The 22,282-nt window shown below is 35.8% G+C and overlaps 2 protein-coding genes across 5 annotated transcripts in view; one reads left to right on the forward strand and one right to left on the reverse strand.

Moving 5' to 3' along the window:
- SMARCAD1 (SWI/SNF-related, matrix-associated actin-dependent regulator of chromatin, subfamily a, containing DEAD/H box 1) overlaps positions 1-11,280 on the forward strand; it is an 85,444-nt gene extending 74,164 nt beyond the window's left edge. For 3 of the 4 annotated variants that reach the window (XM_030819134.1, XM_030819135.1, XM_003257530.3), the window contains 5 exons: positions 376-564; positions 1,253-1,371; positions 2,903-3,085; positions 4,929-5,038; positions 9,459-10,807. In XM_030819134.1, the coding sequence (XP_030674994.1) occupies positions 376-564; positions 1,253-1,371; positions 2,903-3,085; positions 4,929-5,038; positions 9,459-9,520 (663 nt within the window). In that variant the 3' untranslated portion in view covers positions 9,521-10,807. Of the gene's footprint in view, positions 1-375; positions 565-1,252; positions 1,372-2,902; positions 3,086-4,928; positions 5,039-9,458 lie in introns of all 4 variants that reach the window. The other variant, XM_030819133.1, reaches the window with a different exon arrangement.
- A 1,949-nt stretch (positions 11,281-13,229) lies between these two features.
- HPGDS (hematopoietic prostaglandin D synthase) overlaps positions 13,230-22,282 on the reverse strand; it is a 44,142-nt gene continuing 35,089 nt past the window's right edge. Inside the window, exons 5-6 of the mRNA XM_003257529.4 lie at positions 16,810-16,908; positions 13,230-14,297 (exon numbers count right to left, since the gene is read on the reverse strand). Coding sequence (XP_003257577.1) covers positions 14,133-14,297; positions 16,810-16,908 — 264 coding nt within the window. The 3' untranslated portion in view covers positions 13,230-14,132. The remainder of the gene's footprint in view (positions 14,298-16,809; positions 16,909-22,282) is intronic.

A 22,282-nucleotide genomic window follows, 5' to 3' on the forward strand; every position in this document is an offset into this window, starting at 1 on the left:
CATTTATAAAAGTGGAATTGCATAATGAAACTGTCAGCCCATATGTTACTTCACCCCTTCGAAAGTTACCATTTGATAATGACACCACTCTTGTTTCATCTATACCCCAGACTTCTCCCCAGGGTTATTTTGAACCAAATTCTAGATGTTATTTCATCTGTAAATATTTTAGTATGTTATCTCTCAAACAGTAAGGACTTCCCCCCCTTTATTATACCTAAAAGATTAATATTAATTTTCCTTGATAAGTCTGTTACACTAAAAGGTTCTGTGATTTAGGTATTTTATCAGGTGTAAACAATTTTATTAAACTTTTCTGATCATATTATAAATTATTTTTATTTTGAAGTATACTGTGTTTTGTTTTGTTTTAAGGAACCTACACATTGTGAGGCTAACCCTGACCTGATCTTTGAAGATATGGAAGTTATGACAGACTTTGAACTACATGTACTTTGTAAACAGTACCGACACATTAATAACTTTCAGTTAGACATGGACTTGATTTTAGATTCTGGAAAATTTCGAGTTTTAGGATGCATCTTGTCTGAATTGAAACAGAAGGTATTAAAGAAGAATGGCGTTTCTTTTGTATTTTCTCAATTACTTAAACCTCTTAAAGCAATTCTGGCACACTGACTTGCTTGAATTAGCCTATGTCTGTTCTGCATTCTTCTAGAACTTAGTGTTTTGAACATTTTCTGGACGTATTTTCTTGATTACCTCCTTTCCTCTGTTGAACCTCAGACGAAAACAATAGAAAGTTAGTAGACTGTATCTGTATTGATGTTTTAAAAAAATCTTAATTGTCATTTCATAGGTGACAATCTGTGTGCTTCAAAATTAGTTTTTAAAGACACTATTTGTTAAATAGTTATTTAAGTAATACTGCCATTTATGTGCGAAATAGACTAAATTTGTAAAATCACAGTCCAGATAGTACATACATAAGCAGTTGTCCACATTTTCCGACGTTTTTCTTATGAAAAGGAAGTAATTTAACTGTTCTTAAAATCAAAACTGAGAGCTAGCTTGTAGCCCTAAAGTTAAGGCAGTTTATTCATATATAGGCTACAATAAGATATGTATCTTAGGTACTACTGATTTGTATTAAAGAAGCAGTTGATCATAGAGAATTTTCTGCAACTTTATCAACATGATATAAGTAACACTTCTAACTGTTTAAACCTATCAAGGCTTTGAGTAGTAAAACGATTTTTTCTATTTCTAATTCATGTATGTATTTTCACAGGGTGATAGAGTTGTGTTATTTAGCCAATTTACCATGATGCTGGATATCTTAGAGGTTCTATTAAAACATCATCAGCATAGGTACCTCAGATTAGATGGAAAGACTCAGATTTCTGAAAGGTTGGTATACTTCATGTTAGTTACAAAAAAAAAAACTCATTTGTTATTGTTAGAATTTTAATTGTCTAACAATTAAACAATTGATAGAATTTTGTTGTTTTTATGTTTGATTACTTCAAATCATTACCTTAAAATAAGAGTAATTTCAGTGGTCAGGCATGGTGGCTCACACCTGTAATCCCAACACTTCGGGAGGCTGATGCAGGTGGATTGCTTGGGCTCAGGAGTTCAAGACTACCCTGGACAACATGACAAAACCCTGTCTCTACTAAAAACACCAATGGCAACAACAACAAGGAAAATAGCCAGGTGTGGTGGTACACACCTATGGTCCCAACTAGGGAGGCTGAGGTGGGAGGATTGTTTGAGCCCCAGGGGGCGGAGGTTGCAGTGAGCCAAGATCACACCACTGCACTGCAGCCTGGGTGACAGAGCGGGACCCTGTCTCAAAAAATAAATAATTTTCTTTTAAATTTTCTTTCTGAATTACATACAAATATATTTTGAAACAGCTATTAGAATTGTATTTTTTTATGGTTTTCACCTTTAAATTTTTTTCAAAGTCTAACATACGTTATCTTTCATCAAGATTGTTTTAAAATCTTTCATATTTTAAGGGTAATTAAAGTTTTTTTAATTCCCAAAGGTTGTAAAGATTGACCTTAGTAAAGAGGGGATTGTCTTTTTTTTTTTTTTTTTTTTTTTTTTTTTTTTTTTTTTGAGACGGAGTCTCGCTGTGTCGCCCAGGCTGGAGTGCAGTGGCGCAATCTCGGCTCACTGCAAGCTGCGCCTCCCGGGTTCACGCCATTCTCCTGCCTCAGCCTCTCCGAGTAGCTGGGACTACAGGCACCCGCCACCACGCCCGGCTAATTTTTTGTATTTTTAGTAGAGACGGGGTTTCAGCGTGGTCTCGATCTCCTGACCTCGTGATCCGCCCGCCTCGGCCTCCCAAAGTGCTGGGATTACAAGCGTGAGCCACCGCGCCCAGCCGATTGTCTTAATAAGGAATTGTGTAGTATGTTTAAATTGCATTATATATTTTGATTTATTTTTTTTCTGTTGGCCAGAGTGGTTCTTTTTTCCCCCCGCATTAGACTGAAGGTAAAAATAATTTTTTTTTTTTTAAAGAAGAGAATCCACTTATACAATTTGATCGTGAAGTCCTTGATTCATTAGAAATGTTGTCTGCCAGTAGGAGCTGATACACTTCTGAGAAGGTTAAAAATTGAAAAGCCATACACAGAATTTAGCTAAGCCACAAGTTTAAAAAGGACAAAATAGTCATTTAGGAATTAATTGAATCTGAATGGTTGAATTGAAGTAAGAGTTGGTAGGGGTAGCAATATTGTAGAAAAGAAGCTGGGGAATTGAGGAGGCTCTTCAGTGATATAGCCAGAGGAGAAGTAACTGCAATACTAAGAGATGTACATACATCTTCAGGTTTCTTTTTCGTGTGATAATGATTGTTTTCCATTTTAATTATATTATACAACTTTTTAGTGAGATTTAACCTCATTTCTTTATCTTACAGGATTCATCTAATTGATGAGTTTAATACCGATATGGATATCTTTGTGTTTCTGCTATCAACAAAAGCTGGTGGATTAGGAATAAATCTGACTTCAGCAAATGTTGTTATACTTCACGATATTGACTGTAATCCTTATAATGACAAACAAGCAGAAGATAGATGCCATAGAGTAGGCCAGACTAAGTAAGTGTTTTTAGTTGAAATGTATTTTTAATTCAGTGCCACTTGAATTTGTGTAGACCATTAGAATATAGTGTTGGCATGGACACAGGAAGGGGAACATCACACTCCGGGGACTGTTGTGGGGTGGGGAGAGGGGGGAGGGACAGCATTAGGAGATATACCTAATGCTAAATGACGAGTTAATGGGTGCAGCACACCAACATGGCACATGGATACATATGTAACAAACCTGCACATTGTGCACATGTACCCTAAAACTTAAAAGTATAATAATAATAATTTAAAAAAAAAAGAATATAGTGTTGGATGTCCTGCCTTAGTTTTTATTTTTTCAGCAAAGCATGGCTACTGATGTATTTTATACCAGCAGTGTTGAACATCAACTGCACTATGTAACCCTTCCATTTTCTAGTAATTATCCATCCACATTCCAAATAGTTCTGCAGTTCATGAAGTATTAACAATTGACGGCCGGGTGCGGTGGCTCACGCCTGTAATCCCAGCACTTTGGGAGGCTGAGGCGGGCGGATCACAAGGTCAGGAGATTGAGACCATCCTGGTTAACATGGTGAAACCCCCGTCTCTAGTAAAAATACAAAAATTAGCCGGGCATGGTAGCGGGTGCCTGTAGTCCCATCTACTAGGGAGGCTGAGGCAGGAGAATGGCGTGAACCTGGGAGGCGGAGCTTGCAGTGAGCTGAGATCGCCACCACTGCACTCCAGCCTGGGTAACAGAGCAAGACTCCATCTCAAAACAAACAAACAAAAAAATCGTCTACCCCTTTGAAAAAGATGAGTAATTAAAAAAACTTGCTTGTTAGATCACTTAAGACCCAGACAAACTTGGTAATACACAAACTTGCTGGGCTGTCCTGTTACCCTTTAGGAAGTAAATTGAGTTGTAAATTATTTTAGATGAATGGTACATTTTGACATTGGTCACAGCACTGTAAAGAGGTGAAGATAGCCGGGCGCGGTGGCTCACGCCTGTATTCCTAGCACTTTGGGAGGCCGAGGCGGGTGGATCATGAAATCAGGAGATCGAGGCCATCCTGGCTAACACGGTGAAACCCCGTCTCTACCAAAAATACAAAAAAAAAAAAATTAGCCAGGCGTGGTGGCAGGTGCCTGTAGTCCCAGCTACTCGGGAAGCTGAGGCAGGAGAATGACGTGAAGCCGAGAGGCGGAGCTTGCAGTGAGCCGAGATCGCACCACTGCACTCAAGCCTGGGTGACCGAGCAAGACTCTGTCTCAAAAAAAAAAAAAAAAAAAAAAAAGTAATTTCCATCTGAACACAGAACTGTTTGTTGTAATGTAGTTGTAATGTAATGTTTTGTTTTGTTTTTGAGACAGAGCCTTACTCTGGCTGGAGTGCAGTGGCACCATCTCTGCTCACTGCAACCTCCACCTCCCAGGTTCAAGCAATTCCCATGCCTTAGCCTCCCAATCGCTAGGATTACAGGTGTGTGCCACCACACCCAGCTAATTTTTGTATTTTTTTTTTAAGGGAAGATGGGGTTTTGCCGTGTTGGCCAGGCTGATCTTGAACTGCTGGCCTCAAGCAATCCACCTGCCTCAGCCTCCCAAAGTGCTGGGATTAGAGGCATGAGCCACTAATTAATTTACTTTAAATACAAATATCTTTCTCTTTTCTTCCATCTTTAGGAGTGTCTAAAAGTTAAAATAGTCAGAAAATGTCAGTCTCAAGTGGCCCGAATAAAAGAATTTAAGGATATGTTTGTCGTAATTTTCAAAGTATTCTTTTTGAACTCTTAAATATAGTTTACATATATCCAAATAATTATATTTAGTAACCAATGGACATATTTTGTATTTTTTTTAGAGAAGTACTAGTTATAAAACTAATAAGCCAAGGGACGATTGAAGAATCCATGCTAAAAATTAACCAACAGAAATTGAAACTAGAACAGGATATGACAACAGTAGATGAAGGTGAGTTGTTTGTAAGAAGAAACTTCAATATTTATCTATATGACCATGCATCTAATTAGTCAGTGCAAGAGGATGACAAAGGTGGCTAAAGTCCTTAACTAGCTTACAGTTTAGGGATGATGTGTGATGTGGGAGAAGGTAAGCATGTTTATTTCAAAAGTACTAAAATAATTTTTTTGAAGTTTCTTAAGTTCAAAATTTTTATTTTTGTATATGTTTTTGAAAAGAATATGTTCAAAACTCAGAAATGAAAGAACAGACGCCTCCTAGTCGCCACATCTCCCAACTTCCCCAGTAGAGGTGGCAAGTGTTAGCCTTTTGTTTTTGTGTTTGTGTGACCAGTTATTTTATGTGTGTAAAAATAAACACTCATTCTTTATTTTATGGGAGAAAGGGTGCATGTCAACTTAAGATACACTCTTCTGCACCTTTTCTTATTTAATGTTAAATTAATTGGAAATAAGCAAGTTTTTTCATTCTAATTCCTAATATTGATAATTGTTCATTTTAATTTAGCAAATTTCTGTTCATGACAGACACTGTTATGTCTGTGTTATATTAGGCACCCTGTGCTATAAAAATCAATACACTTTAATCTGTCTACAGCGAGAGAGAAATGCATATGATCAAATAATTACTTGTCTTTCTTGCATAGCATTTATTTCAGGGTGCTGTGGAAGCTTGGGGAGGTGGGCAGTAGAGAAAGTTTGAGTTAAAAGCAACTGAGATCTTTAAGAGTAAGGATAAGTAGGGTGATCATAGGTAAACAATTAGCAGTCATTACTAGGCTTTGTGTGCATGTGGCAACTTGCCAGTTTCAGGTTGTCCAGCACATACAGTAAAATGAATGCCTAAGGCAGATTCTCTTTGGGCAATGTTTTCCTTATTGTTTTGGTAGGCAGCTTTTAGAATTTAGTAAAGCATTTAAATTCTTTTTCAGCAATACTAGCAAATATCCAGATATATGGATTTTATTCTAACAATAAGTTTCTAAATATGATAGAACCATAATAGTTGATAAAATTAACTATACGTCTTTTCTTATGGGCTAGTTCATTTCCTCAGAGGGAAATTTTTCAACCTCCTGTGAAGTGAAGAGAGAGGTGGGAGAGGTGGTATGAGCCAATGGCCCTGAGAAGTGAAGGAGGGAGGTTTGTTCTCTTATTTAAATATTAATAGTTAATCTGCCTGTTTTCAGCAGCCTCTCTCTTCTCTTTTATGACAAGTCCAGAGTTCCTCAGACTCATGTTCTCCAAAGAGAATAAACCTTCAGTTTTATACATTTGGGGCAAATGGCTGGCTCTCTTGGGCAAGCTTTAGACATCTTACCTGTTCAAGCTGATTGTAACTTCATGTTTCCCATTTACCCCCATTTCCTGAGCTTTGAAGGTAGAAGGGTAAGGATTCTGGGTATGAACTAGCCTTGCATTTCCCGCCTGCAGTCACTTAAGCTTTTACTTTATTGTGCGAAAATCAGTTTCCATTCTTTCATCGTTTTCTTTCAAAAATTGTGGACAACTCTCTCTCTGCTGTTGTCTTTTTCTCCTATTCTTTCTCCTTTGTCTAATTCTCTTACACTTTTTTCTCCAATCGTATTTTAATGGTATTATGGATGATGGGAACAGAGGTGATGTGTATGTTTGATCATTTTCAGTCATAATTAATGTAAATTATTTGTATTTGTATAAATTTGGTCAGTCTAAACTTTTGCCTGTTATGTTCACCTACGTTGTCTGTTAAAATAGCAGTGTATTTTTAGCTGTGCTCTCAAGCCAATAGCTTTGAAATGTTTAGTTATGAAGAATCCTGCCCTCTCATCATCACATTTTTCGGAGTCTTGCTCTGTCGCCCAGACTGGAGTGCAAAGGTGCAGTCTCCGCTCATTGCAAGCTCCGCCTCCCGGGTTCACGCCGCCGTTCTCCTGCCTCAGGCTCCCGAGTAGCTGGGACTATAGGCATCCGCCACCATGCCCAGCTAATTGTTCGTATTTTTAGTAGAGACGGGGTTTGACTGTGTTAGCCAGGATGGTCTTGATCTCCTGACCTTGTGAGCCACCACGCCTGGCCTCTCCTTACCACTTTTCCTAGAAGTTTTCCTCTATCTTGTTAGAGCTGTTTATATGTGTTTTTCCCAGTGTGTATTTTATTTGCTAGAATAAGGATGTAATGGTGTCTCTTATTTACTCATTTAGCTGTAATCATTTGTCTTCAGCTGTGTCCCGGGTTTCATTTAGGTAATTTTGACACTGGACTGATGACAATACATGTATGCCCTTCTTTCCATCTCTCACAGTGAGGTCCTTTTCCTCTATAAACAAAAAGTATATTTGTAATTGAGTATGTATTGCTTTTTGTTACCAATCTCTTTGCCCCTTCTTACATGAAACTATGAAAGGTAGAGACTATGATTCCTCTCAAATATGCTTATCAGATTTTTGTGTTCCTAGAGCTTGCCTTAGTGGTTATCAAAGTACCAACAGCAGGAACTGCGTCTCCTAAGAAATTGGCAATTTGAAATGCAAATTCCCAAGCCCCATTCTATACCTACTTGGTCAAAAACTCTGGTGATGGCACCTAATGATATTTGGTTTAACAGGCTATCGAGCTGATTCTGATAAAGCTAAAATCAGAGAACCACTGCTTTAAAATAAAGATTATGTTTGGTTTTTTTTCATTAACTTCCCTTAATGTGATTAATTGTATTAATACATTTTTTACCTTTTTGAACTTTAAAAAAGAATACATATTACCACAATCATGACTACATACTTTTTGAATTTTTTTATTACAGAAATAGTCATACAAAAATGAAAGCAGTGGCTGGGCGTGTGGTTCATGCTTATAATGCCAGCACTTGGGGAGGCAGGCGGGAGGATCGTTTGAGCCCAGGAGTTCAAAACCAGCCTGGGCAACATAGCAAGACTCCATCTCTATTTAAAAAAAATATATATATATATATATTTTTTTTTTTAGTTGTTGAAAGTATAGCATGAATGAAAAATACAGTGATTTAACAGTTGTGACATTTGCAGCGTTTGTTTTTCTACTTCTTTTTTCCCATTGATCCATAATAAAGTCAATTGTAAACATGGCAATTTATTTTCAATATCACAGCATATTCCTCTAAGTTGGTATAATACCATTGTAGCATCTAAGAAAACAATTTTCAGACATTATCATATATTATTCATATCCAGATTTCTCTCATTTGTCCCCTTAATGTCTTTTATAGCTTTCCTTAAAACACCAGGGTCCAAAGTTCACACACAGCATTTTACTGTATTTTATCTTTAGTATCTTTAAGTTTAAAAGAATCTCCTTATTCTTTTCCTTCTTTTCTCTTCTCCCTGCATTCTTCCTAACATAGTATCAGTTTATATAGTAATTTATGAAGTGTCAATTTGGATTTTATGGGCTATTTTCAAGTCTATGGATGAGCTTGGGAGCAAGGATGTCAGTGAACTCCCTAAGAGTTGATGCAGTATTTTGTGTTCCTGTCGATATATGTGTTTTGTTTTGTTTTGTTTTGTTTTTTTAACAGAGAAAAGAAGAATGGATGAAAGTACTCATAATTTTAGATTATAGCTGAGGTGTATATTTGTGAGAGAGGGGAGGAAGAGAGAAGTGGTTAGTTTTGCTACATTTCAGCCACATCTAATTTAAAAAATTATTCATAGTTACAGATCTATCACAGATCAGCAAATATTTGAATTGCCAGCTGTGCTGTTGTCACTAACTAGTAAATTAATAAATCAACTCATCTCAAAATATTCTCAGTGCTGAATTGAATTAATCAGGGATGGCTAGATTATCTGCCACTGTGACACAAAGAGATTTAGAAAGTCTCAATTCCTGTAAGTGCTTATAGATACTGGGGCCTCATTTAATTAAAATATAGGGCAAACATGGATAAACAAGGTAATTTAAAGTGGCTAATTTAATCATCAGCTGGTATGCTGTGCTCAGAATGTTGTTTATATGTATACAGTGTGGGTCTGAGTCAGTGATTATATCTTTAGATGAAAAATAAGAATATAGATTAGTTTTTGTTAGTTTAGGTTTGGGTTTGTTATCCTTGTTTTCCCTACTCCATTTCTTACATAAATGTTTTTTATTTAGCACATGTGACAAGTTAAGTACCATGAATTAGATACGATCCAGTGTATTACCGTGTATCTTTATATAGCTTTATAAAATTGGAAAAATAACCTTAGATTGCTATGTTGGCAATACGAACACAAACATAGAGGAAATAGCCCTAATTTAAGTAGAGCTTAGGAAAGTTTTTAACAGGGATGCCACTGAAGCAAACTAGCCCTTGAAAGATGGGTAAGAATACACCAAAGAAAAAAAATAATTGAGACAATTTTTTTAAATAAAATATTTTTATAAAGCTTTTAATGCTACTTTCTGACCTACAGGTGATGAAGGGAGTATGCCAGCAGATATAGCCACATTACTAAAAACATCAATGGGCCTGTGAAATAAGAACTGTGAACTCTCAATTGATGAGGAAATATCAACTTGGTGCACTCAAGGACATTTACATTATGATGACCATGGGGTTTATGAACATTTATAACTTTTTATAATTTCCATATTACATTTCTCATAGTATGGACAACTTTTTGCCACTAACTGAATTCTCCAAATACTCACACGTGAAATTTCAAAAAAGAAGCCACAAATATGTAGTCCTGAAGATGTCGAATAATCATTTTACAAAGCAGTTTTCTGAATGGGGATTAGTTGGTGATTGTTTGTAACAAATATGCTAATGCTTTAGAAATGTCAGTATTTTTGTAATTATTTCTACCTCCAAATATATATATATTGTCTTTCACTGGATAATGTGTGTAGATTTTTACATGTGCCTTATTTGACAATGCTTATGTCTTGTTTTTGCTTGTCTCATTTGAAGTTCTTTTTTATTATGTTAAAGAATGCAGCTGTATAGATTATATAGCTTTCATTTTATTGCTATTTGAAGCAGATGTTCACCAATGTCAGCAAGAACTCAACCTGAATTTAAAGGTGGCATTCCATATACTAACATCCCCCAGGTCCTCTCAAGTACTTCTGCTGAAACAAATTTGTTGGGCTAGGCACTAAGTTGTTTTCCAGTGAATAGTAACTAAAGAAGCCCCTACCTTGCTCCATGGATTAATTCCTTCTGTTCATTTTCCAACTGCACTAATTGTGCATATTACTCTGCCTAATCTTGTGCATGTTTTCATTGATTTCCCTCTCCCGGCTTTTGCTTCTCTTGAAACTGTTGCCCAGTCACTTCTGCTCCAATTCTCTTCCTCTCTAAATAGTAGTTTATTACTGCCACATCTCCATGCATCAGCAAAATGTTGGTGACATTTTTCTAGCCTGGCAGAACAGATTACTTAAAGCTATTTCACTTCAAAGCAGACTGAATGTGACTTCATCTAAAGGCAGCATTAGGTACTGCATGGAAATAGATCATTAACCTGAAACTCTTATCAAAATATATTTTACCAGTTTCCAGAATTTCCAGTACAGGACCGCCTGAAGAGAGAGCCATTGTTCAATTCCAATTCAGTGTGAGTGACAAAGTGAAATTTAGAAGTGAAGTTGTCTATTTGATATTTAACTCTTTATTAAATCTTTCTTTAAATTTCTGCCTGTCAGTCTATATTGCTGTTTTTATTATACATCAGTTTCTTTGTATAACTTGTGAGTTCCATGTGTTTTGTTTTTATTATGTAAATATCATTATAAATAAACTTATTTATAAATCAAAGATTTGTTAATTTTTGGAAATCATGCTTTTCAAAGCATCCTAACTTGCTAAGATGCTAGGTAATATGACCCTCTGGATTTGGAAGGCAAATAAAACTCTTATAGTGATTATTTAGATATTAAAGACTGAGAACTCATGGCTTAACCCCAGTCTTGATGGTATATTGAACAGACTGAATATATTTTACCATTACAGGGCTAAAAGGAGTCTTCATGTGTTAATACTACCTCCTTGTACATCACCATACCCAAATCAGTTACTCAAATTGTTAGGAATTTTATCTTTTAAAATCTCATAATGGATTTCTCATAAGTTTTCTGTATTAATATATTTTCAATGATAGGCTGTTTCTTTTTTTGTTGTTATTGTTGTTGTTGTTATATCCATACTTTTATCTCTAATGAAATGTAGTTGGGTTCTTCCTGTAATGCGCTATTATGTCTTGGGCTTAATAAAAATATTTGTGATCATAAGTTGTATTTTCACACCCTTTCTAATAGTTTCTAACCCATCCTCCTCCTACCCTTAAAAACATATAATATTGGGCACAAATGAGATTATCTTATGTGCTTAATATTGCCTGTTTGTCAGTAAATTGGAACTTACTACTTAAGATGTATTCTTACTGGTTCCTTCGTTGGTCTGATGTCAGTAAATACTGTAACCCATTATCACTACAGAGCAAATGAAGCGAGAGTTGGAGTAATATCTTGACCAACTGAAACATTTTTTAAATGCAAGCCACACAAAGAAGACATGCCTTATGCATTTTTGTAACTGTTTGGGACCCCCATAGACTTTTAACTTTATGCCAGTAGATACTTATTTTGAAACATTACAGTTTTTCCTAACAGTTGGTATTATCGTGTAGTGGAGAGACAGGGGTATGAGGAGATTTGGTTTCCATTTGTGTGACCTTATGTGTGATACTTCACAGTCCATAAATTTAAGGAATTGATTGTTTTAACCAAAAATATATTTTTGAAATTATAAATTCAATATGCAGTTCACTTTCTGCTTGACTTCACTCTCGCTTAGCCACTCTCTCTTTGTATAGAAGCAAGGAGACATTTAATTTGGATACACAATGGGATAGTGGAATGTATTGTCCTTCAGTGCAAAAAGATTACCTAAAGGTTATGATAATGCTAAATATTTCCTTATGAAACTTGCTGTGGTTATACTTTATACTTGAATTATGATTTGTATAAATAGGACTGATGCTTTTATTTTGAATTTTCATAATTTTGTATAAGCATTGGATTATCACTTTTACTTAGTTCTGTCTTCATTAAAGATTGATGTGGGAGAAATTTAGCTATGTAGAAGAGTGAAGAAAAGGTAACTACTTTCATTATCTAGAACATTATTTGCATTTCTTTTGTTAAAGGTAATATTTTTTCTTCAGATTGCTTGGATTACATGTTGGAGGATTTTGAATGAGATTCACATACAACCTATTATCATTTACTTAATAGCAACTAATAAGAAAATCTGATCCAAAGAATTAAGGTACTTAGAAAATACACTTTTTATGTGTAATCCTTAATAATTTATATTTGTTGTTGTTGTTGTTGTTTTGAGACAGAGTCCCTCTGTCACGCAGGCTGGAGTGCAGTGGCGCAATCTCAGCGCACTGCAGCCTGTGCCTCCCAGTTCAAGTGATTCTACTGTCTCAGCCTCCTGAGTAGCTGGGATTACAGGTGCCTGCCACCACGCCCGGCTTATTTTTGTATTTTTAGTAGAGACAAGGTTTCACTATGTTGGCCAAGTTGGTCTCGAACTCCTGACCTCAAGTGATCCGCCCGCCTCGGCCTCCCAAAGTGCTGGGATTACAGGCGTGAGCCACTGCGCCTGGCCTAAAGTATTAGGTAACTTTTTTTTCAATTTCATAAAACATTATTGAGAGGAAAGAAATACCTTAAATAAGATCATACCTATCTGGGCTTTTCTTTTCCTCTTCTTTCTTTTTCCCTGACATCCTCCTCTCTTTTGACTTCTTAATTGTGAATAAAGCTTCTGTAAATATATGTGGACAGATTTTTATATGGACATGTTTTCAGGTCCTTGAAATAAGTATCAGGGAGCACAATTGCTGGATTGTATGATAAGCATATGTTTAGTTTTATAAGAAATTGTCAATGTCTTCCAAGGTAGCTGTACCATTTGTATTCTCATCAGCAACAAATGAGAGTTACCCGTGCTCCACATCCTCGTCAGCGTTTGGTGTTGTCTGCTGTTTTGGATTTTTGCCATCGTGACAGTCATATAGTGGTATCTTGTTTTAATTTGCAGTTCCCTAATGACATTTTGCTGGGCACCTCTTCATATGCTTACTGCTACCTGTATCTTTGTTGAGGTGTCTGTTGAGGTCTTTTGCCCATTTTTTGATCAGCTTGTTTGTTGTCTTATTGTTGAGTTTTATGAGTTCTATATAATCTTGGATAACAGTCTTTTGTCAGATACATGTTTTAAAAGTATTTTCTCCAAGTCTGTGGCGTGTCTTCTCAGTCTCTTGATCTCTGGGGTATCTACATTTTTCTCATCACAACTTTATTCATGTCAGTAAATTCATCTTTACAAGTTTCTCTGGCTGCATATCTAGAGCCTTTTGAGCCGTGTCAGATTCCCACAGTCAGGTCTTTTCTCGATAACTCCCTTTATATTCAGTTTGAATTTCATTCCAGGATTATCAGTTTTTGTTCCTTTGCTGCACTTTCATCTTTGTTGGGGAGTTCCCTCTTTTGATTCTTCATTTTTGTAAAATGTCAAAGAGATTTATCACTGGGCCACAAGCAGGCAATAGCAATACAACTACACACTTTGCTATCTATGCAGGAATAACAGATGTGCAGTGACCTCTGGCGTCTTTGATAGAAGTGACTGGTCATCGTTCATGATGTACATAGGTTACTTACACAGGTATATGTGAACTGGAGAGCTACTAGCAAAGTTTGTGTTTTATGCAATTACAGGTAATTGTGGTAGCTGAAGTCCAAACCATTTTGGGGGAGGGGAAGAATGGTGTTGCTAAACAATTATGACTGCAATTCGTGCATGTTAGAACCTGTGCAAAGCAAGGTCTGCCTGTATTACATACTATTTTTCTGTAATTGTAAATGATGTGAAGCTATTCTGAAAGAAAAAGATACTGAAGAAATATTTGTTTTTGTTTTCCTTTTTAAAAATCAGAATATGGCTAAAGTGAAAATCTTAGTGGAGCTGGGGAGGGAGCATGTGGATTATCTGGCAGGCTGATGTAGCTGTCTTATCTGATGAGAGAGATGCCCCTGAGAAAAATAAACTTAAAGGCAACATGGATCAGCTAGAGTTTGGTTTGGGGTCTTCGTTTTATCCAGTTAGCGATGGCAGGAATGGCTTGGACTTTCTTCCGTAAAGTCACCAGCCTTGGATGGATGTCTAACAGGTCAGGCTTAAAGACCAAAAGTGTGGTACTGCAAATCTCCCAGTAGAAGTCTGCCCAAGTTACCTAGTTTAAAGGAAACAAACTTTTCATTTGAACATAGAAAATATAGCTATATCAGCATTCCAAAATTAAAATTAGTTTCTTAATCTAAAAGATTCAAAACAATCTTGTTATTACAAAAGCAGAATGTTTATATGATAGAAGTTCAGAAAATAACTGATATACTCCAGCAATCAGGTTACTACTATTAAACATTTTCATGTATAAGATATTTCTCTATGCTGATAGATGTTGTTTTACTAACATGAGATCTTAATGGTACATACTCTTGTAACCTTGTCCAGTCTCCACCTCTCTGTGACAATACATTTTCCTTATCCAATAACCAATACGTATTTTTCCATCTGTTCTAAAATTGCCCTTTACAGGACAAAGCAGGATCTATTCCAGGTCTGTGCATTTGATCTGCTTATGTCCATTAACTCTTCAAAACAGTACCCTTTTTTTCACATCACCAAATTATTGAAGATTTCACAGTAGTCCTACAGAATGTTCTATCTTCAGGACCTTTGTATTTCATCTTACCTTGTTCCTTTGTACTACGTAGTATAAAGGAAGGGGTGCAGGTTATTCTTAGAGGGTATATAGTTTCAAGTGAAATATTTGTGGCTAAAATACATTATATTGTATCACATAAAAAGAATATATGGATGTCTGACCATTAGGGGTATGCCAAGATTGGCCACTGGATTAGTGATGACAGCCTGGTCCTACCATTGTACAGTTGTATGTTTTTACCTTTGTGACTAGAAACCAATCTGTATGCTGTTACTTTGGCTCCATATGATTATCAAAGAGTGAAGTTTAAATGTGGACCCCTCTTTTTTCTTTTTGTATAGAATTTAATAAAGCTGATTGCTAGTGTTTCCGGAACTTATTAAACATCTGTCAGCCAAGAGAAGCTACTGACTGGAAGACTCAGAATTCAGAATAAATCCAGAATTCATTCAAATATTTATCAAGCACCTACTGTGTGCCATGCCCAGGTCTAGGTGCTGGAGAGCAAGGTAGGATGCAAGCCCCCTCTCTCTTGTAGCTTTTATTTTAGAAGGGAAAAACATATGCAAAATGATGGGAGTTACAAAAAAAAAAAGTGAGGTCATGTGATGGACTATGACATGGTCAGGGAAGACTTTTAAGAGGTGATACGTAAGCCCAGGCTTAAATATAAAAAAGGATTGAGACCTGCAGTGAGCAATCTGGGGATTAAGCGTTCCAGGTATAGGGAAATGCGTAAAGGCCCTTAGGTGGGAGTGTGAGTTAGGTCTGAGGAACACACACACCAGTGTGTTTGGAGCACTGTGAAGAAGGGAGAGAGTACCCAGAGATGAGATCAGAACATCATTTACAAAGGAATTTTAATAGAAAATGAAAAATAAATTCTTAGAAATTTTTCAATAAATAAATAGGACAGGGAGAGGAGCATTTTAGGAAAGGCTATGAGGGGAGTTAGAAGAAATGAAGGGGTATGTGAAGAGGTTGAAAGTTGAGAATAAAGATATGGCAAGTTTACTTCTGTATCACCCAGAAGGGCTGAACAGGGCAGACAGCAGAGTGTCAGCATGCTACAAAAAAGCAATCTTATCTCCCAGAATGCAGTCTCCCTGAAGGCTGGGACCGCCACCTACCACAACTTGTAAATCAGGTTTAGATTTGATTTTTTTGGCAAGACTACTTATAGGTGGTAGTGTGTCTAGTATCTGGTTGTCTTAACTTTTTTGTGATTATTGATGGTCCATGACTATGCCAATTAATTTTTCTGGGGTTGGAAAGTGGTGATAGTTTATTTCAGTCTTTTTTTCTTATCTATTAACTGGAATACTTTCATGAAGAGAAACTTTTTCCAATTGAGATATAAAATGCTTCATAATTTATCCTGATACAAAATACATATGAGTTTATACTGTTAGCTGTAGTTCAAGTTCAGGAATAGGATATTTACTTGACCTTACTCACCTTACATCTCTATCTCCTTTCTCCCACATTGAAGATCCTGGTTCTCAGTAACATCAACACAATTTATTTTTGTACCCACAATATAAGTATAATAATACCAGAAAAAAAATACAAATAATTTCTAGTACCACCAACAAAATGATTACTGAAAATAGTATATGATTTTTTGTTGTTCTAAGCTAAGAGATATCTGTCTTAGATGTATAATCAAATTAGTGTGTTTTACAAATGATACTTCTTGAAATAGTTCTTCTTTAATAGAGTACATATGTCTTCTGTGTGTTCTCTATGCATCTCTTTTGCATAGTTAGGTTCATTTACTTCATTTTGGTTTTTAGGATAGCTTTTTAAGTTTTTGCTGCTAATATATAATTATATAAAATATGGTTCCAAAGTCAAATCTATTTTTTAAAAAGGTTTATTTAAAGAAGTTTAACCTTTGTTCTTGCTGTAAATTCTATTCCCTCCCTATAGGTAACTTTTTTTCAATAAGTTTTTATACTTCTTTTGGTTTGTCCTTTTATTTGCTTGAATTTTTTAAGATATAAAACATACTCACCGAGTTACCAATAAGCCACTCTCTCCCCCCTAAATATGTGTCCAAGTCTTGCATAAGATGAGGCGCATTATATGTGAGCAGCTCATTGAACATCTGCTCCTAGGAGGAGAAAATATCACTTTAAGAATAATGAGAAGAAAAGTAACATGATCTGAGGAGGAAGTAGATTTCTCCATCTTTATTCTCCCACATGAATTCAAGAAAAAAGAGAAGTAGCTAGATTTTTTATTCAAATTTATGACATGGAGATTTAGGTCTGATTCCCTATAGGTGTGAGTCATCTCTTTATTGCTCATGGATTAAAAAAATAGTTTTCTGTCACCAGTTCTTACAGTTTCTTTGTGTTTAAGAAAGAAACTTATTTTTTAATTTTACCCACAAAATCTTATTTTTTCCTAAATTTACTAAAGCAAAATGATTCTATTGTCCTTTTAGATTTCTAAAATTTCCCTCTTAACCTAGCTTTTTTAAAGCTAAATAATTTAACTGAAGGTAAAGAAATTTATTTTATTTCATAAAGCTAGACTTTACTAGTTTGGCAGTTCTTCGTTTCACTATTGAATTTATAATGAATCATGATCTTGGGCCTTTATGTATTTTCTCATTGGACTATACCATTGTGCCTTATTATCAGATTTGTCTATCTTGAATATCATCTACAAAATGCATCATCCATTTATCCCCTCTTGATATATAAACTAATATTATTTAAAAATTAACATCCTTAGGAAAATATATATAAAACATCCATTTTTTAAATTGTCATTATTTTTCTACTTGAAGCTCTGAAGACCAAATAATTTACTCAAGGCCTCTTTCTTGATAAGAGATGTTTGTTTATATATAAGAATTCTGCCTGTTTGAGTCTTGGTTATGAAATAGAAGCCAAACTCAAAAACATAAAAGGTATGTATCATTTATTAATATGTCTAAATGATCTGTAATGAAATCCAACCTTTGAAGTCAGATAGTGGATACCGTACCAATTTGCTGATTGACTTGCTGTTATGATTATGACTTAGCTAGATGATATATAGTACCACAATATAATGCCTTATATTTGTAGAGTACAATTTGCAAAAGCATCCTTACATACAGGTTGAGCCTCCCTAGTCCAAAAATCCAAAATGCTCCAAAATCCAAAACGTTTTGAGCATGGGCATGATGCCCAAAGGAAATGCTCAGGGGAACATCTCAGATGTCGGCTCTCGAGATTTGGTATGCTCAACCAGTAAGTATAATGCAAATATTCCAAAATCTGAAGAAAACCCCAATTCTGAAATACTTCTGGTCCCAAGAATTTCAGATAAGGGATACTCAACATGTACTTACATATGTTTGCCAGATTTGAAAACCGAAGCTTATAAAGCTTGTTATTATTTTGACTTTATGTTCTTTCCCTTGTTCTTTAAAGTGCTCTGTGGTCAGTATGTTCATAGTTTTAAAGAAAACATTAGGTATGAGTCTTTCTGCTGCTTACACAGAATTTGTAATCCCATTGAAGGGCAGTGAGTCGAGAACCATGTGGTGCTTGCCACAGGTCTGCTCACCTCAGTTGGCATCAGTCAGAAAAGTAATGGCCAATTTGATTGTTGGACAACTTTCCAAAAACTGTACATTCCTGGCAAATTCTGTTCTTCTAACGTGCATTTCCAGAGCTTCAGGTGCACCAATGTTTGTGTATATGCAGAGTCAAATAAAACTCTTAGATCTGTGCAATTGACTTCTCCTTGAGCCCAGATTCTCTTTGTAAGTTTGGTGAATTATTTCAGTCTAATGAAATGTAAATTAATAAACAGTATAATTAGTATTTGTTTCATTTTAAAGTACAATCAATATAAAGAAGATAAGATTTGATTACACCTCTTTTTTTTCCAGATATATTTAAAAAAATACATTTCCTGATCCATCCTAGATAGCCACTCCTATACTTGATGGATTCAGAAATTTCTAGCCTCCCTTTCCAGAGAGTTATAAAGGAGGTTTTTTCACCCTGAGAAGTTGTTGCTATGAAAGTTTAACAAATGACTTTTAGGGAGGTTCGTATATTTCTCAAAAGCATTTTGATATATGCACTACCAAAATTATTTTATGTTGGAACCAGGACATCAGAATTCCTCAGGCCTTCTCATTCTTCTTCCCCATCCTGTTCTTTAGATGAGGAAATGGAAACACAGATACATAGATAACCAAAGTAACACTAATGGTAAGTTCAAGGATTGTCATGGTGACCAATATCCAAAGACATCTTTTGCTTTTAATTCTTTTTTTAATTGGAAATGGAATTTTTAGTAATAAATACTGTAAAATTGTGTGTATTTTGTAGATTTTTAAGGTGTATATGATGAGAATATATTCACTATCCATCTTAAGTGCATCAATATTCTGCCTTTGAAATTTTCACCTGACCACAAGGTGGCAGCAATGTAACCCACTACCAACAGTCTATGAAATACAGAACGGTGCATTTTTCATTATGTATTAGCCAAGTCCTGCTTGTTAATTAGATAGTCTATAGCTATCAGCAATGTTTCTGCAATGTGTCCTGCCTTTGTATGATTTAATCATGAACTTGGATTGCTGTGTCCTTTGAAATTGTTTTATTGAAATAGGTGGTACGTAAGAGTTGTTATTCTAATACAAAGGTAGAGTGTTACTCTTATCATAAATGTTCGAAGAATATTTTCCTCTGGGAGGTGGCCTCTGTTATGGAGCCTCAGCTACAGAAAGGTAGAAAATAGAAAAGTAGAGAAGAACAATCTGATAAATTGATAGACTGCACATCAGGGGGGTCTTTGGTACATGGAACAAAAATCTTTAGACACTTCTAAATTGGAGAGCATCTGTTTCTACATTTATAATGATATGTAAAATACAGATGCCATGTCTGACAAATAGTAAAAACAATTAACACCAAAGTATATAACACTATTAATTATAATAGTTAATATTTAACACTTCCTACCTAGCCATAGGCACATATGCTAACATTTAATCCTGCCAACATACTTCAAAGTAGAGCCTGTTGTATCCCCACTTTACAAAGAGTTTGAACTATGAATAGGGAGTTAAGTGACAGCTAGTAAGAAGGGAATCAGGATTCAAGCCTGGCAGTTTGACTCCAGAGCCTAAATGTACTTATGTCAAAAAGTTGTATTTCTATCATCAAAGCTGAGCTTTATTATTTCCTGGCTAGGCCTATATATATACATGTGTGTGTGTGTGTGCAGACCCTACACACCTTACATTTATATCATGGAGTCAGTCAATGTAAATACTTTTGTGTCCAGATGTCTCTATTCAAATCAGAAGGTGCTAATTAAATAGTATTTACAATAAATACTAAGTAGATAGTATGTGCTTAAGTAAATTGATAAGACTGCCTGCTATTTGTGCTGTGGCTTTCGGCTACAGGCTTTAGCTTTAGCATGTACATAAATATTCATGCACAGCTGTTTTGAACAGCTGCTTGCACTGTGGTATTATACCCAGTGGTTAAGAACCTGGGGTTTGCGTCAGTGACGATTTGAATTCCTTCTGCACCACTTCTAGCTGAACAATTTTGGGTAAGTTGTTTACACTATGTGAAACTCTTGTTCTCTTACCTGGAAGATGAGGATAACAACAGTTTCATTCTAAAGGGATGCTTAAATTAGTTACTAATTTAAGCAATTGTATACGTAGGTGATGAGGCTATGGGATCTAAATTCAGCTGTCTGGGCTCAGTTCACAGTTCTGTCAGTTGTGTGACTTTGGGCAACTCTGTAACTTCTGTTTCTCAGTGTCTTCATCTGGAAAGTGAGCATGATAATAAAAAGCACTTATCTTGAAGGGGGAGAAGGAGGGCTGACTGAGATAACACATAGAGCTGAGAGTAACACAGGCACACGGTGTGCATTTGACGAGTGTGGTTCTGATGACTTATTCAACAAGTGTGTAATGCCTACTACGTAAAAGGCACTGTGATGGCGGTGGGGGATCAGTTGAATAATACAGACATGATTCCTACCGCCCGATGCATCCAGCTTGAGGAGACAAACACAAAAAAGTAATCACACACCACCTGCCAGTCTCTTTAAAATAGAGACTGTGATGAGCGTCCTAAAGGAAACCACTAGAAGCTGTAATAAAGACGTCCATTTAGAATTCTGCATAAAGATGAATAATTTGACAAATATATATCATTTTGCATTCATCTCTAAACCACAGTAATGAATATTTTTAAAAAGATAGAACCCACGAGGAAGTGGAAAGAGAGGAGATAAGAGCAAACAAAATTTGAAGCTAGTAAGCAGATGGGTGAATGGCACCTGCAAAGGGAAAGCCAAGAACCAATCCCATCAGTAACACGAAATCCTTAAATGGCTCAGGAAATGACCGGATATGTCTAGAACTGGGGTTAAGGAGGTTTGGAAGGGGATAAAATGAGGATTGGTGGAAAACTATTAAGCGGGTTTAGCATGGGATGTTCTTCATTTTACATTACTAGACAGCTGTCCCTTCCCCATTCTTAGTGGAAAACAGCCTAAGAATTTTTATAAATTTAGAAGCACAATATCAGAAATTTAGAACTCAAGGACTGATGAAGTTGAGAAATGCTTTCTAAAAGTAACGCAGAAAAGCCAAGAAATGGGAAATAGGAAAAGAGCCAATATCTGAATTACTGGAATTCTACTATAAGGAACAAAGAAAATAAAGGGGGAGGAAATCGTTAATGAAAGAATTAAAGGAAATTTCCTTAAACTAAAGGACATGGGTCTCAGATTGAACGGACTCACCAAGGAAACAGCACTATGGATGAAAACAAGATCATACCAAGACTCATCATTGCAAAATTTTAGAACTCTAAGGGCATATGTTTTATAATCTTTCAGAGTGAAAAAAAATAGGTCACATACAAAAGGCCAGTAATTAAATTGAATTCAAACTTCTCAACAGCCTTTCAAATACTAATGAAAAATTAACTTTCATCAGAATTCTACACCCAGCCAAACTATAAAACAAGTTTGAGAATAAAATAAAAACATCTTTAGACAAACGAGGCCCCAAAAGCCCCAAACTTTTATTTCCTATGATCAGTAAGTTCTTAGAGGATTGTTCCACAAAAGCAAGGAAAGAAAACAGGAGAATGAACCCAGGAAAAAAAAAAAAAAAATCCAGGGTAATAATAAAGATCTCAGGATGACAACGGTGACCAAGTATCTAGGACAACCATACCAGAGTGAAGCATTGTGGCTCACAAGATAGACATATCCATACCATCTGTCATAATCATATCTGCTGTCATCAAACCTTCATTTTAACTTTTGGAATGCTAGAGGATGTGCCCCCAAATAAACAATGGAGTAAACAAAGAAAGAAGGCAGCATCCAGGAACAGGACTCCAGCTCCATAGAATGGCATCACTGGAATAACAGCAAAGGGAATTCCAATGATGACAGCTGTGCAGAAAACCTAGTGAACTCCGCAGAGA

The sequence above is a fragment of the Nomascus leucogenys genome, chromosome 9 (assembly GCF_006542625.1).
Source record: "Nomascus leucogenys isolate Asia chromosome 9, Asia_NLE_v1, whole genome shotgun sequence".
Lineage (NCBI taxonomy): Eukaryota > Metazoa > Chordata > Mammalia > Primates > Hylobatidae > Nomascus > Nomascus leucogenys.